Raw genomic sequence first — 12,811 nt, forward strand, 5'->3', positions numbered from 1 at the left:
ATATCGAATAAAAAGAATTATGATTCTCTATTGAGGCAGCTATTCATCATTAACAGGAAAGATCCCAAAGCTGTTATTGCAAACATGGGATAGCCTGACTCTACGCTACAATCTCTATTTTCTTATGATATTGAATCTGGCTTCTATTATTGAATCAGGCGGGAAGAGGTTTGATTGCTAATAAAATGAGTGGAAGAAGGCCGTCATGGAAGAGTTTGGGGTCCAAAAAGGAAAAAACACCACTTCGTCTATTTACGATTCCCATAAACCAGGCCGTGCTTTCTTTTATTTAGTAAGCTCAGCCGAAGAGCCCTGGACCGGCAGCACCTGCAAATGAAACATGCATGCCCTGTAAACACATGGTTTTTCCAGCCGTGACCCTAATTTACTTACTGATTTTAAAACCTACCTCCGGCCGTCCATTGGTTAGGATCGCCCTTTGGTTGGTGGAAGCGAGAATCATCTTTTGATTTTTTTTAAGTTTCCCGAAAAAACAATGAAATCCATTTTTATTTTGTAAAAAGAAAACAAAAGACTATTTCGGTTCCTATATAACGGCCGTGCGTGCTAGAAAAGCCAGAGAATTCAGCACCGTACTGCCAGGGAGTCCCATTGAAATGCGGGACAGGAGTCATCATGCCCCGAACTAGGTGTTATTGAAAACTAATCCCTGTCTGGGTTGGAGGTAAATGGATACACAGCTACTGCCTGACTTCTCAGATTTCAGTATGGAACAAAAATCCAGGTCGGATTTGACTACAACTACTTGAAATGCGTTTGGGGCACGAGAGACTGATAAGGCAAGGTTTTCTTATTCCCATAGGGCAAGCTAGGCTTGGCAGAGAAGAAGGATAGAGAAAATAACTGAAATTCGGAATTAAAAATAAGGAATATTAGAAGTAAAGTATGGAGTACATATAGAAATACAATTAGAAAATAACTGAAATTCGGAATTAAAAATAAGGAAAATTAGAAGTAGAGTATAGAGTTCATATAGAAATACAATTAGGAAATAATAGAAATTTGGAATTAAAAATAAGGAATATTAGAAGTAGAGTGTAGAGTCCATATAGAAATACAATTAAGAAAAAAATAGAAATTCGGAATTAAAAATAAGGAATATTAGAAGTAGAGTATAGAGTCTATATAGAAATGCAATTATGAAATAATAGAAATTCAGAATTAAAAATAAGAAATATTCGAAGTAGAGTATAGAATCCATATAGAAATACAATTAGGAAATAATAGGAATTTAAAACTAACTAAAATTTAGAATAAACATAATAAAATTAAAAATAGAGTTTAGAATCCGTATAAAAATACAATTTACAAATAACTAAAATTCGAAATTAAGAAAAACATGGGAAGAAGAGTTTAAAGTCAATATAGGAATACAATTTAGAAGTAACTAAAATTCGAAATTAAAAATTAAAGAATATTAAAAGATGAGTTTAGAGTCCTTATAGAAATACAACCAGAAATAATAAAAATTCAGAAATAAAAATAAATAATATTGGAAGAAGAGCATAGAGTCTATATAGAAATACAATTTACAGAAAATTCGGAATTAAAAATAATTAATAACTGACACGTATATAAAATACAATATGAATATTACACATTCGTAGTTTCGTAAAGCTATTGCAAAATTTAAAATTATGATGTAATTTTAATATTTTTGAATAATATAATGAGAAAACATATATGCTATTATATGAGAGAAAATATAATGATGCTAGCCGCGCAATCTGCACGGGCCACCATGCTAGATATTATATATTGGGTATACTTAATATTTTAGAAGGCCCTTAAGATTTGAGAGCCCAATTTAGTCGCACAGTCCCCACGAGTCCAAGAACGCCCTGACAAGATACAAGATACAGTGACTCTAATCCTCATCCTCTTTCACCTTCACATTACCAATTCATGCACTTCTCTCCCCCCCAAAGACGCACGTACTCATTTTTTTTCCTACTCCTCCAAGGAAAAAAAAACAAAAAAAGAATAAAGATAGTGATTGAATTGATGAATATGTGGACGGACGACAATACCGCCATGATGGAGACCTTTATGGCCTCTGCAGACCTTCACGTGGAGGTAGCTTCCATGCCGCCGCAGCAGCAGCAGGTGGTGCCAACAGCGCTCGCACCCACGGTGACGTTCAACCAGGACATGCTATTACAATTCCTCCAATTCATCATCAAGGTCCTATTAAGAATATACGTAAAACATTTTTTAAAAATTTTCTATGATAATTGTATACACGTAAAAGACTTATATGTATAGGATACATTCCCGTGCAACCCATGACAATTATCAACCGAACCAATTAACCATTCGATTATGTTGTGGGCGACCCATGCATTCACGCCCCGTGGCCGGCCTGCGTTGTCTGATCTCGATCGCGATGGCCCGTGACGCGAGGCTTCCATGACCCGGTTTGTCCAAGTAGTAGTATATTTGTTGCCGTTGCTACAGTACTCAGGCGGGGGCGGCCGGCTAGTTCCACACGTACGCTACCACCGCTTTGCCGAGCCCGCGCGTCGATCGAGCGTGCACGCGTCTCGCATGCATCCTCCACAAACTCCGGCCGTATTCTGCACGTTGATGTTGGCCTCTGGCGGTCCAACACCTGCGCTGCCCCAAGCCATCCAGATACGGTCATACGGGAAAACCAATGGCGATCGGCGACCGGGACGTACGACCATCCGTTTATCTGTACCTCGAAGGCGACCCGTGCGCACGACGCTCGCCGCCGCTTCCTGTACTGTCTTTACCCAATCCTGCACCGGAAACAGGAGAGAGAGAGAGAGAGCTAGTAGGAACCGGGGCAACTTCACGACGGCTTCCATATGCTCCCCGTTCTAGCTGGCCCTCTCTGTAATGTACTACCAGTAGTACTGTCATTTCTCACCAGGACGGCTACACAGCTACTGCGTTTATCTGAGCTGGAAGTAGGAAATTCGGGAACCCACCGAGCTTAAATTTTTACAGTATCACTTTTGATAACTAGATATATACTCCATAGTAATGATACTCCCTAAGTTACATGCCTGCATCGTCAATGAGCATCTCTGTTACTCTTGCTCTTGGTGGCGATGAGCACGAGAGGGTTCTTCTTGCGCACCACCAGCCCGTTCTCCTCCTCCACGTCCACCTCGCGCCCCGGCAGCGCGCGCCAGTCGAAGCAGAAGAGGAGGTTGGCCAGCAGCAGCTCCACCGCCGCCGCCGCGAAGTGCACGCCGGGGCAGCTCCTCCGCCCGATCCCGAACGGCACCAGCGCGAACCCGTCGTGCTCGTGCTGCTGCTGGCCGTCGGCGTCGTGGGCGCGGTGGCGCTCGGGCAAGAACCGCTCCGCGTTAGGGCCCCAGACGCCGGGGTCCGTGTGTATCGCCATCGCGTTGATGACGACGCGCGTCCTGGCCGGTATCTCGACGCCGTGCGCCGTGCGGAACGGCTCCGTCGTCTCCCGTTGCACCAGAGGCGACGCCGGGTGGAGCCGGAGTGTCTCCTTGATGACCAGCCGCAGGTAGTGGAGCTCCGGGAGGTCGGCTTCCCGCACCATGGCGCCGTCCTTGTCGACGCCGCCGCCGGCGGCGATGACGCGGCGCACCTCGTGCTGCGCCTTGGCGAGCACGTCCGGGTTCCTGACGAGCTCCGTCATCGCCCACTGCACCGTCACCGCCGACGTGTCGCTCCCGGCAATGAACATATCCTGCAAGACCACACAATTCGGTTTCGATCGATCAACACGTCCAGGAAAACTGGGAAGCACCAGCGGTGTGGTGTTGGAGTCCTGGGTGCATGACTCCAGTTCATCCACTCAAGTTCGAATCCTATTGCTCACACGAATTTTACACAGACGTAGAGGGGAAACTGTTTTAAACACTCGGGTGGACGTTCACCCGTTTCTTATATGTCATCTAAATAGTTATGAAAAATTTTCAAAAAAAATGACATGATAAGTAAATATGTAATATATCATCTCACAAACATGTAAGTTCAAATTTGACTTCTACAAGTTATAATAAAGATAACAAATTTAACTGTGAATATACGTATACTAGTTAGAGTTTAATTTGTTATTTTTATTACAACTCGTAGAAGTCGAATTTGAACTTACATGTTTGTGAGATGATATATTACATGTTAATCTATCTTATCATTTAGGCGGCATGCAAGAAACGGGTGGACGTCCACCCGAGAGATTAGGGCAGTTCCAACCCATAGTGTCTATAAGTAGTGTCTATGGTGCCATGTCAATAAAACATCACAATATAAACTATACTGTACAACCCATGGTTTCTTAAAGTGGGCCATTAATAAATACATCATCTTTCTTCTCTACCAATCATATTTATTCTTCATCTATTATGAAGACACTATTCTCTCCCAATGCAAAACTTGATAGTGTCTAGTGCATAAATTCTCGTGTTGAAGCTGTGTCTTGCATGAGACCCAGTTTCTTCCTCTTTTCACTCTCTTAATTAATATAGTGCCACATAAGTTAAAAGTTCTACATGGCAATATAGTTAATACCACATACACCATCCTAGGTTTCGACAAAAATTTAGTGAGATGTGAAATGTGTAGCTAGTTTCCGTCTACGAGTTAGGAGACATATCCGCGCGGTGTGAGAGTGGTGCGCGCGCGCATATCGCGTCTTCCCTATGTCCAGGAAAACGTATATCACAGCGTGCTATGCTCTTGTCCAGGTACGTAATATGTACACGTACCGTGAGAATGCCTTTGATGTGGGTGCGGCTGCCGAACATGCTCCGGTGAGCCGGATCGCCGTGGAGGCGGAGGAGCACGTCGACCAAGTCGTCTTCCTCGTCGGATGCATGCTTGCGCTTGTTGATGTGGTCGTCGATGACGCGCTCGTAGAATGCGTCGAGCTGGCGGAACCGCCGCTCCAGCCGCCGCCTCATGCCGCTGAGGGTGTCCACCCACCGGAGCCACGGCACGTAGTCGGCGACCCAGAGACCACCAAGAAGAGACTGGGTCTCGTCGAGGACAGCCTTGACGTCCATGCTCTCGTCGCCGTCGCCGAAGGCGACGTGCCGCACGATCCTGCTGCTGGTGGCGGCGACCATGTCGCTCAGGTTGACGGGGGAGGCGCCGGCGGCCGCCACGGCCGCGATGAGCGCGGCGGCCTCACGCTCCCGGGCGTCACGGAGCTCACGCACCCGCGGCGCGCCGAGGAGCGCCGACATGCACGCGCGGCGCGCGGCGCGCCAGTACGCGCCGTCGGGCGCGAAGGAGACGTTCTTCTGGCCGTAGGAGAGCCTTGTGGCCGCGTACAGCGCCGGGCGCCCCGACAGCGCGCGGTCGTTGTCCCGGAACAGCGCCCGCGCCGCGTCGGCGGTGGAGACGACGAGCGTCGGCACGGAGCCGAGGCGGAGCAGCATGAGCGGCGCCACATGCCTGGCGGCGAGCGCGGCGAGGGAGCGGTGCGGGAGCGCGCCGACCTGGTGGAGGTTGCCGATGAGAGGGAGGCCCCTCGGGCGTGGCAGCGACGGCGAGGCGGCGCGCTTCTTGGACGACGGCGCGAGAAGCTGCTTGAAGAGGAGAATGGTGGCGAGGAGGAGGAGGCAGGAGGCAAGAAACTCAGGAGCTTGGAAAGATGCCATGGACATTGCTGTCTTTGTTGTTCACTTGTTCTCTAGCTTGTCTCTACTCTCTAGAGCGGCTAAGTTTATCTATCTATATATATGTCATGTCAGGAGGAGATATCTTATTTGACTTTCTATCAGAATTATTATCTCTTTGTTTGCTTATTGCTGCAGTCAAATAACTAATTTTTGAAATGTAGTTTGAATTTAACTTCGAGGTTTTTCTTTTATCATACCCTATTTTTCAACTTGGCTTTTAAACAGCAAATATATTTTTTAATACCTAAAAAACTTGCGTATGTTTCATATTAAGAGAGGGAAGTTGTAAACAGCCAATTATAGAAGTTTTCATCAGAAATTTTCTTTGATTAATTTGCTCATATTTCCACGGCCTCTTAGCTCTGGCTCAACCGGCAAGAGTTTATAAGCATTATAGTTTTCATTAGTTAATGCATGTATGATGTACTCCGTATGTATGATAAGTAGCAAAGCATAATAAATACGCTAGAAATATATGCATCGTTTCTTGTTTTTTCTGTGTGGAGCCTACCCGCTAGTGACAGCTAACTACTTCCTCCTTCACAAAGTATAAGGATTTATAGTATTTTGTTTAGTATCATAGCAACATGAAATCTTCATTTCTTTGTCGATGTAAACATATCAGGTTAAATCTTCACGAAGAGGTAGCTTCCATGCCGCCGCTACAACAGCAGGTGGTGCCAACAGCGCTCGCACCCACGGCGACGTTCAACCAGGGCATGTTACAACTTATCCAATTCATCATCAAGGGTCGTATTAAAAATATATGTAAAACATTTCTTAGAATTTTCTTCAATAATTGTTAGTTAGTACGCACTGTATATACATGTAAAAGACTGTGTATAGAATATATTCCCGTGCAACCCATGACAATTATCAACCGAACCAATTAACCATTCGATTATGTTGAGGGCGACCCATGCATTCGCGCCCCGTTGCCAGCCTGCGTTGTCTGATCTCGATCGCGATGGCCCATGACCCGTTTTTATCCAAGTTTACTCTGTACGTAGTATATTTTTTGCTGTTGCCAATGGTTATAGATGGCCATATGGGCCGCTCGGCATGGCACGGCCCAGGCCCGGCCGTGCCTGTGCCGAGGCTTGTTGGGCCGGCACGGCCTGACCGACGCACCGGGCCGTGCCATGCCAGCCCGGAGGCCGCACACACGGCCCAGTCACGGCCCAACACGACTCAGGCTGTGCCAGGCCGGCCCGAAGGCACGATGGTCTATCGTGCTTTTTCTCACAATAAGTCTAATTTTTCGCCCTTCTCTTGGGTTGTGATATATATAGCTAAAAAAGTCTATTTTACCTCCCTCTTCTTTGGCTGTGATATACTAATAGCTTATTAAGTCTATTTTAGGTCCCTATTCTTTGGACCATGAATTTATATGTCTATTTTAGTCCCTATACTTTGTGTGCCAGGCCTAGCCTACCGGCCCATCGTGCTGGGCCAGCCCGATTGTGCCGGGCCAGCCCAACGTGCCGGTGGGGAGGCCCAGGCACGGCCCGGCAGTCGGGCTGGGCCGGCATGGGCCCGACCCAAGTCAGGCCGTGCCGTTTTGGGCCGGGCAAAAATGTCGTGCCGTGGGCCAGGCCTTCGGGCCTCGGGCCTTATGGCCATCTATACCAATGGTACAATACTCAGGCGGGGGCGGCCGGCTAGTTCCACACGTTGCCACCACTTTGCCGAAGGAATAAGTTCACTTTGGGTCCCTCTATTTGTCACTCAGTCCGATTTTCGTTCCTTGGTCGCAAAACCGGGTATGATAGGTCCCCCCAACTTTCAAAGCCGTTTAAACGAGGTCCCTCAGCAGTATTGCGGCCAGTTTTTGCTAAGGTGGCGCCTACGTAGCTCCTTTTGACTAGGTCTTTGTACAACGTGTCAATGACGTGGAAATTAGATCCGCAAAAAATTATAATACCCGTAGGACCCACATGTGAGTCGCACACACAAATAATAAAAAATGATGGGTCCATGAGGACCCACACTTCATCCTCTCTATCCCTCCTCTCTCTATCGTCTCTCTCCCTCTTCTATCGCTCTCCAGCTGGCGGAGCGGTGGCGGAGGCAGAGTAGGGCGGACCGAGGGGCGAAGCGGGGCGGGCGGCGGCTGAAGCGGGGGCGAGTGGATGTCGTCGAGCCGTCGCCATCCTCGCCGCAACGAACACTGTGAACAACGACGTGCTCGCGCCGGTGGTCTTTAAGTCGGTGGTGTTCGACCAGGGGGAGGGCGGCGATGGGCTCCTGGCGCCGTGGTTGGAGGACGCCGACCGTGCCCAAGGACGACGAGTGCGTGGAGAAGGACGAGGTGGCAGAGGCCGTGGTGTTCGTCGATGGGGAGGACGACGAGGCGGCGATCGACGGTGACGGTCTGTCCGTGTTCAGGGGCCTTGTTCTTGATCTCTCTTGTCGGTGACCTCAACTTGATCCGACGATATCATCCAAAGTTGCAATTTGTTTGGAATTCATGGCGAAGGTTAGCTTCTCTGCTTCCAAAATCATTTTTAACTTCACCATCAGTTATTCAAAGTTCATTATTTGAACCTTGATCTGATCAACTTCCATGATTAGTACTGTCAATAATACATGGTTAATATGATGAACTTTTTAGCTCTGCAGGCCGATGTATTGGAGTACTATGATCAGACTGTCTCCTCACCCAGTGAATCATTCTACATCCCTGCAGTTCTCAGGGTATGTATGTGAAACACCACAAGATGTATCCTTTTGATGTTATGAATTTGTTTCTAAATTCAATGCAAAGTTCACAATTCTTCTGCATATTCTTGAAAAAAAAAATCTCATGCCATTAGTACTCTATTAATTTGCTGCTGTTGCCTCTTGTCCAGGTTCCAGAGCTGATGCATATTTTTTTTTTTTGAAAACACATCAACTTTATTAAGCAAGAACAGAATTAGGGGATAAACCCCATTACATAACCAAGGATAAAAACAGAAATCAAAAGAGCCACCCCTGAGAAGGGAAGGTTAACTGAACTACGGAAGCAATCTTCCTGAAATAACCTAACAACAGAAAAAGGAGCAAGTCGACAGGGATCTGCGGCGAAGCCGTGACGACTGCTACCCTTGGCCTCAAAAGATGTGCACTCCGCTTGACAAACCGTTAATCCCCATTGGCTGCCTCCACGGAAACGGCACAAGACTGAGGTTTGTTGCTTAGCTGTAGATTTTGGTGTGTGCGTCACCGGACTCAGCGAAAGATCCCCAAGAGGCTCATCATTGAATATGAGGAGCTCTAACATCGACCCGAAATTGTGCAGGTGGTCCGAACTCAACCCGAATGACAAACCCAGCATGGTTTCCTCTGTTAGGGAACAACAGGAAGGGTGAATCCGAAGAGCAGCCAACCTTCAACGATGGAGCACTTGAATGGCTGGCAAATCAACGTCTGTCTTGCTAAGATGATGGAGATGGTTAAGGAAGAGATGGCCACCATGAAACTAGTGGATCCTGGCCAGTGCAAACACCCATCCACAAAGATCCCAAAAGCTTCAAAGGAGCCGCAGGTTGTAAAGCGAAGAAGAGTTAAGCACAGCCTTAGCCGTAAAAACATGCAACAGTAGAGCTCAGAGGGGCAGAGCAGACGGCGGCAATGGCGGGAGCTTGGCGCTTCGACGGCGTCGCCCAGGTCGTCACGCGCGCCACGCATTCTCCCCGTTGGCCGCCGCTCGTCAGTCGTCCTCCCCATTGGTCGCCGCCCGTCCCGGCGCCCCTTCTCCCCGCCGGTCGCCGCCCGTCGCGCCATCCACCCCGCCGGCCGCTGCTCGTCTCGGCGCCCTGGCCGCATCTACTCCTCCTCCAGCGGCCACCGCCGCACGCCGCCCCTTCTCCCCGGCGGCCCCCGTCCGTCGGCCGTCGCACCCGAGAGAGGAGAAGAGAGGGGAGATGGGGAGCGAGGAGGAAGAAGAGGGCAGTGAGATTGACATGTGGGGCCCACATGGCCCACCTTTATTAATTATTGTTTTTATGTAACTGACCTATGGGTCCCACGGGTATTTTTTTTTTCAAATCGAATTGTCACTTAAGCGCCACGTCAGTGCCACGTGGCATGGAGACCTAGTTAAACTAGCCACGTAGGCCCCACGTCAGCCAAAACCGCTATCCAAACCGTCTTAGGACCTTATGTGCCGGTTTTCGTAAGTTTGGAGACGTGTAATACCCGTTTTGAGGTTTAGAGACGATAATCGGAATGAGCAACGAATAGAGGGACTTAAAGTGAACTTATTCCTTTGCCGAACCTGCGCGTCGATCGTGCGTGCACACGCGTCTCGCAATTCTCCACAAACTCCGGCCGTATTCTGCACGTTGATGTTGGCCTCTGGCGGTCCAACACCAGCACTGCCCCAAGCCATCCAGCTGCGCCCGCGTTTCCTACCTGATCGCGACGGTTAAACCAATGGCGATCGGCGACCGGGACGACCATCCGTTTATCTGTACCTCGAAGGCGACCCGTGCGCACGACGCTCGCCGCCGCTTCCTGTACTGTCTTTACCCAATCCTGCACCGGAAACAGGAGAGAGAGAGAGAGAGCTAGTAGGAACCGGGGCAACTTCACGACGGCTTCCATATGCTCCCCGTTCTAGTTGCTTGTACCAGTAGTACTTTCATTTCTCACCAGGAAGGCTACACCCTCAGTCCCAAAAAAGAATTAAACTCTAGGGATGGATGAGGACTGCCGTTTTTGTGAAAGTTTGGGGACGCAAACGCAACCCATTGGCTCTTGGCAAATGCAACAGTCAGTGTCATCATCTTTCTGAGGGCGACATACGTACCCATCCGATCCGGAACGACCGAGACCGTTCCAGAATCCAGAGTCCGTGGCTTCTGCCTTATGTGAACTTGTGGTATCTCAGTACGGATACGTCTGAGCTCCGTCTTGATGGGAGCAGCATTAATAAACTTTCTTACTGATGATTTAGTGCTTAGAGCTTCTTCAGTTTTTGCTGAAATCAACCTAACCGATATTTAGCATTACCAAATTTTGGCACATTTTAATGTTGTCAAATTTTCATAGCATTAGTTGCATTTAGTTTGTAGCCCTATTAAAATTTGGTAGTGTTTATATAAGAAGAAACTTTTGAAATGCTAAATTTTGATAGAACAGCAATGCAATAATTTGTTTAGTTTGTTAGAATGTGGTAACAAAGTGAACATATCCTTATAATACTATCAAGAGAAATTTTATAATCCTACCTTTTACACATGTTGTATATACCTTCTGATAAAATTACCCTACCAGCAAGGTTACATGTCTTCGTCGTCAATGGCCACCTGTGTTCCTTTTGCCCTTGGTGGCGATGAGCACGAGAGGGTTCTTCTTGTGCACCGCCAGCCCGTTCTCCTCCTCCACGTCCACCTCGCGCCCCGGCGGCGCGCGCCAGTCGAAGCAGAAGAGGAGGTTGGCCAGCAGCAGCTCCACCGCCGCCGCCGCGAAGTGCACGCCGGGGCATCTCCTCCGCCCGATCCCGAATGGCACCAGCGCGAACCCGTCGTGCTGCTGCGCGCAGCCGTCGGCGTCGTCGCGGTGGCGCTCGGGCACGAACCGCTCCGCGTCCGGGCCCCAGACGCCGGGGTCCGTGTGTATCGCCATCGCGTTGACGACGACGCGCGTCCTGGCCGGTATCTCGACGCCGTGCGCCGTGCGGAACGGCTCCGTCGTCTCCCGTGGCACCAGCAGCGGCGCCGCCGGGTGGAGCCGCAGGGTCTCCTTGATGACCAGGCGAAGGTAGTGGAGCTCCGGGAGGTCGGCTTCCCGCACCTTGTCGCCGGCGGCGACGACGCGGCGCACCTCGTGCTGCGCCTTGGCGATCACGTCCGGGTTCCTGACGAGCTCCGTCATCGCCCACTGCACCGTCACCGCCGACGTGTCGCTCCCGGCAATGAACATGTCCTGCAAAACCACACATTCCGGTTTCGATTGATCAACATGTGCAGGAAAACCAGGAAGGATCAGCGGTGTGGTGGTGTAGTAATAGGTGCATGATTTCACCTACTAAAATTTAAATCCTGATGCTCACGAATTTTACGCACACGCAGAGCTTTCGATATAAATTTAGCGAGATAAGAAACGTGTCGCTAGTTTCCGTCTCATAGAGTATTCGCGCATATGCGTCTTCCAAAACATGTCCAGGAAAACGTATATCACAGCGTGCTCTTCTTGTTCATGTACGTAATATGTACAGGTACCGTGAGAGTGCCTTTGATGTGGGTGCGGCTGCCGAACGTGCTCCGGTGAGCCGGATCGCCGTGGAGGCGGAGGAGCACGTCGACCAAGTCGTCTTCCTCGTCGGATGCACGCTTGCGCTTGTTGATGTGGTCGTCGATGACGCGCTCGTAGAGCGCGTCGAGCTGGTGGAACCGCCGCTCCAGCCGCCGCCTCATGCCGCTGAGGGTGTCCACCCACCGGAGCCACGGCACGTAGTCGGCGACCCAGAGACCACCAAGAAGAGCCTGGGTCTCGTCGAGGACAGCCTTGACGTCCATGCTCTCGTAGCCGTCGCCGTCGCCGAAGGCGACGCGCCGCACGATCCTGCTGCTGGTGGCGGCGACCATGTCGCTCAGGTTGACGGGGGAGGCGCCGGCGGCCGCCACGGCCGCGACAAGCGCGGCGGCCTCGCGCTCCCGGGTGTCGCGGAGCCCGCGCACCCGCGGCGGGCCGAGGAGCTCCGACATGCACGCGCGGCGCGCGGCGCGCCAGTACGCGCCGTCGGGCGCGAAGGAGATGCTCTTCTGGCCGTAGGAGAGCCTTGTCGCCGCGTACAGCGCCGGGCGCCCCGACAGCGCGCGGTCGTTGTCCCGGAACAGCTCCCGCGCCGCGTCGGCGGTGGAGACGATGAGCGTCGGCACGGAGCCGAGGCGGAGCAGCATGAGCGGCGCCGCATGCCTGGCGGCGAGCGCGGCGAGGGAGCGGTGCGGGAGCGCGCCGACCTGGTGGAGGTTGCCGATGAGAGGGAGGCCTCTCGGGCATGGCAGCGACGGCGAGGCGGCGCGCTTCTTGGACGACGGCGCGAGAAGCTGCTTGAAGAGGAGAATGGTGGCGAGGAGGAGGAGGCAGGACGCAAGGAACTCAGGAGCTTGGAGAGACGCCATGGACATTGCTGTCTTGGTTGTTCTCTAGCTTGTCTCTAGGGCGGC

The 12,811-nt window shown here is 50.5% G+C and overlaps 2 protein-coding genes across 2 annotated transcripts; both read right to left on the minus strand.

The window, feature by feature from the left end:
- Positions 1 to 2,985: 2,985 nt before the first annotated feature.
- Positions 2,986 to 5,666, minus strand: LOC127769890 (cytochrome P450 71A9-like). The gene is made up of 2 exons (XM_052295550.1): positions 4,737 to 5,666; positions 2,986 to 3,715 (listed from the first exon to the last, which is right to left on the minus strand). Exons 1-2 carry the CDS (start codon positions 5,637 to 5,639, stop codon positions 3,062 to 3,064), a joined length of 1,557 nt encoding a protein of 518 aa, XP_052151510.1. The 5' UTR covers positions 5,640 to 5,666; the 3' UTR covers positions 2,986 to 3,061.
- A 5,094-nt stretch (positions 5,667 to 10,760) lies between these two features.
- Positions 10,761 to 12,811, minus strand: LOC127769891 (cytochrome P450 71A9-like). Its single transcript, XM_052295551.1, has 2 exons — positions 11,864 to 12,811; positions 10,761 to 11,567 (listed from the first exon to the last, which is right to left on the minus strand). The coding sequence occupies exons 1-2, from the start codon at positions 12,770 to 12,772 to the stop codon at positions 10,938 to 10,940; spliced, it is 1,539 nt and encodes a 512-aa protein (XP_052151511.1). The 5' UTR covers positions 12,773 to 12,811; the 3' UTR covers positions 10,761 to 10,937.

Source organism: Oryza glaberrima, chromosome 4, assembly GCF_000147395.1.
Source record: "Oryza glaberrima chromosome 4, OglaRS2, whole genome shotgun sequence".
NCBI classification, from domain to species: Eukaryota; Viridiplantae; Streptophyta; class Magnoliopsida; order Poales; family Poaceae; genus Oryza; species Oryza glaberrima.

Bases quoted from the DNA above. Each gene is read 5' to 3' on its own strand.
- LOC127769890 (XM_052295550.1), bottom strand. From the start codon at position 5,639: ATGTCCATGGCATCTTTCCAAGCTCCTGAGTTTCTTGCCTCCTGCCTC. The intron at 3,716-4,736 runs GTACGTGTACAT...GTGGTCTTGCAG, and splicing joins ACATCAAAGGCATTCTCACG to GATATGTTCATTGCCGGGAG.
- LOC127769891 (XM_052295551.1), bottom strand. From the start codon at position 12,772: ATGTCCATGGCGTCTCTCCAAGCTCCTGAGTTCCTTGCGTCCTGCCTC. The intron at 11,568-11,863 runs GTACCTGTACAT...GTGGTTTTGCAG, and splicing joins ACATCAAAGGCACTCTCACG to GACATGTTCATTGCCGGGAG.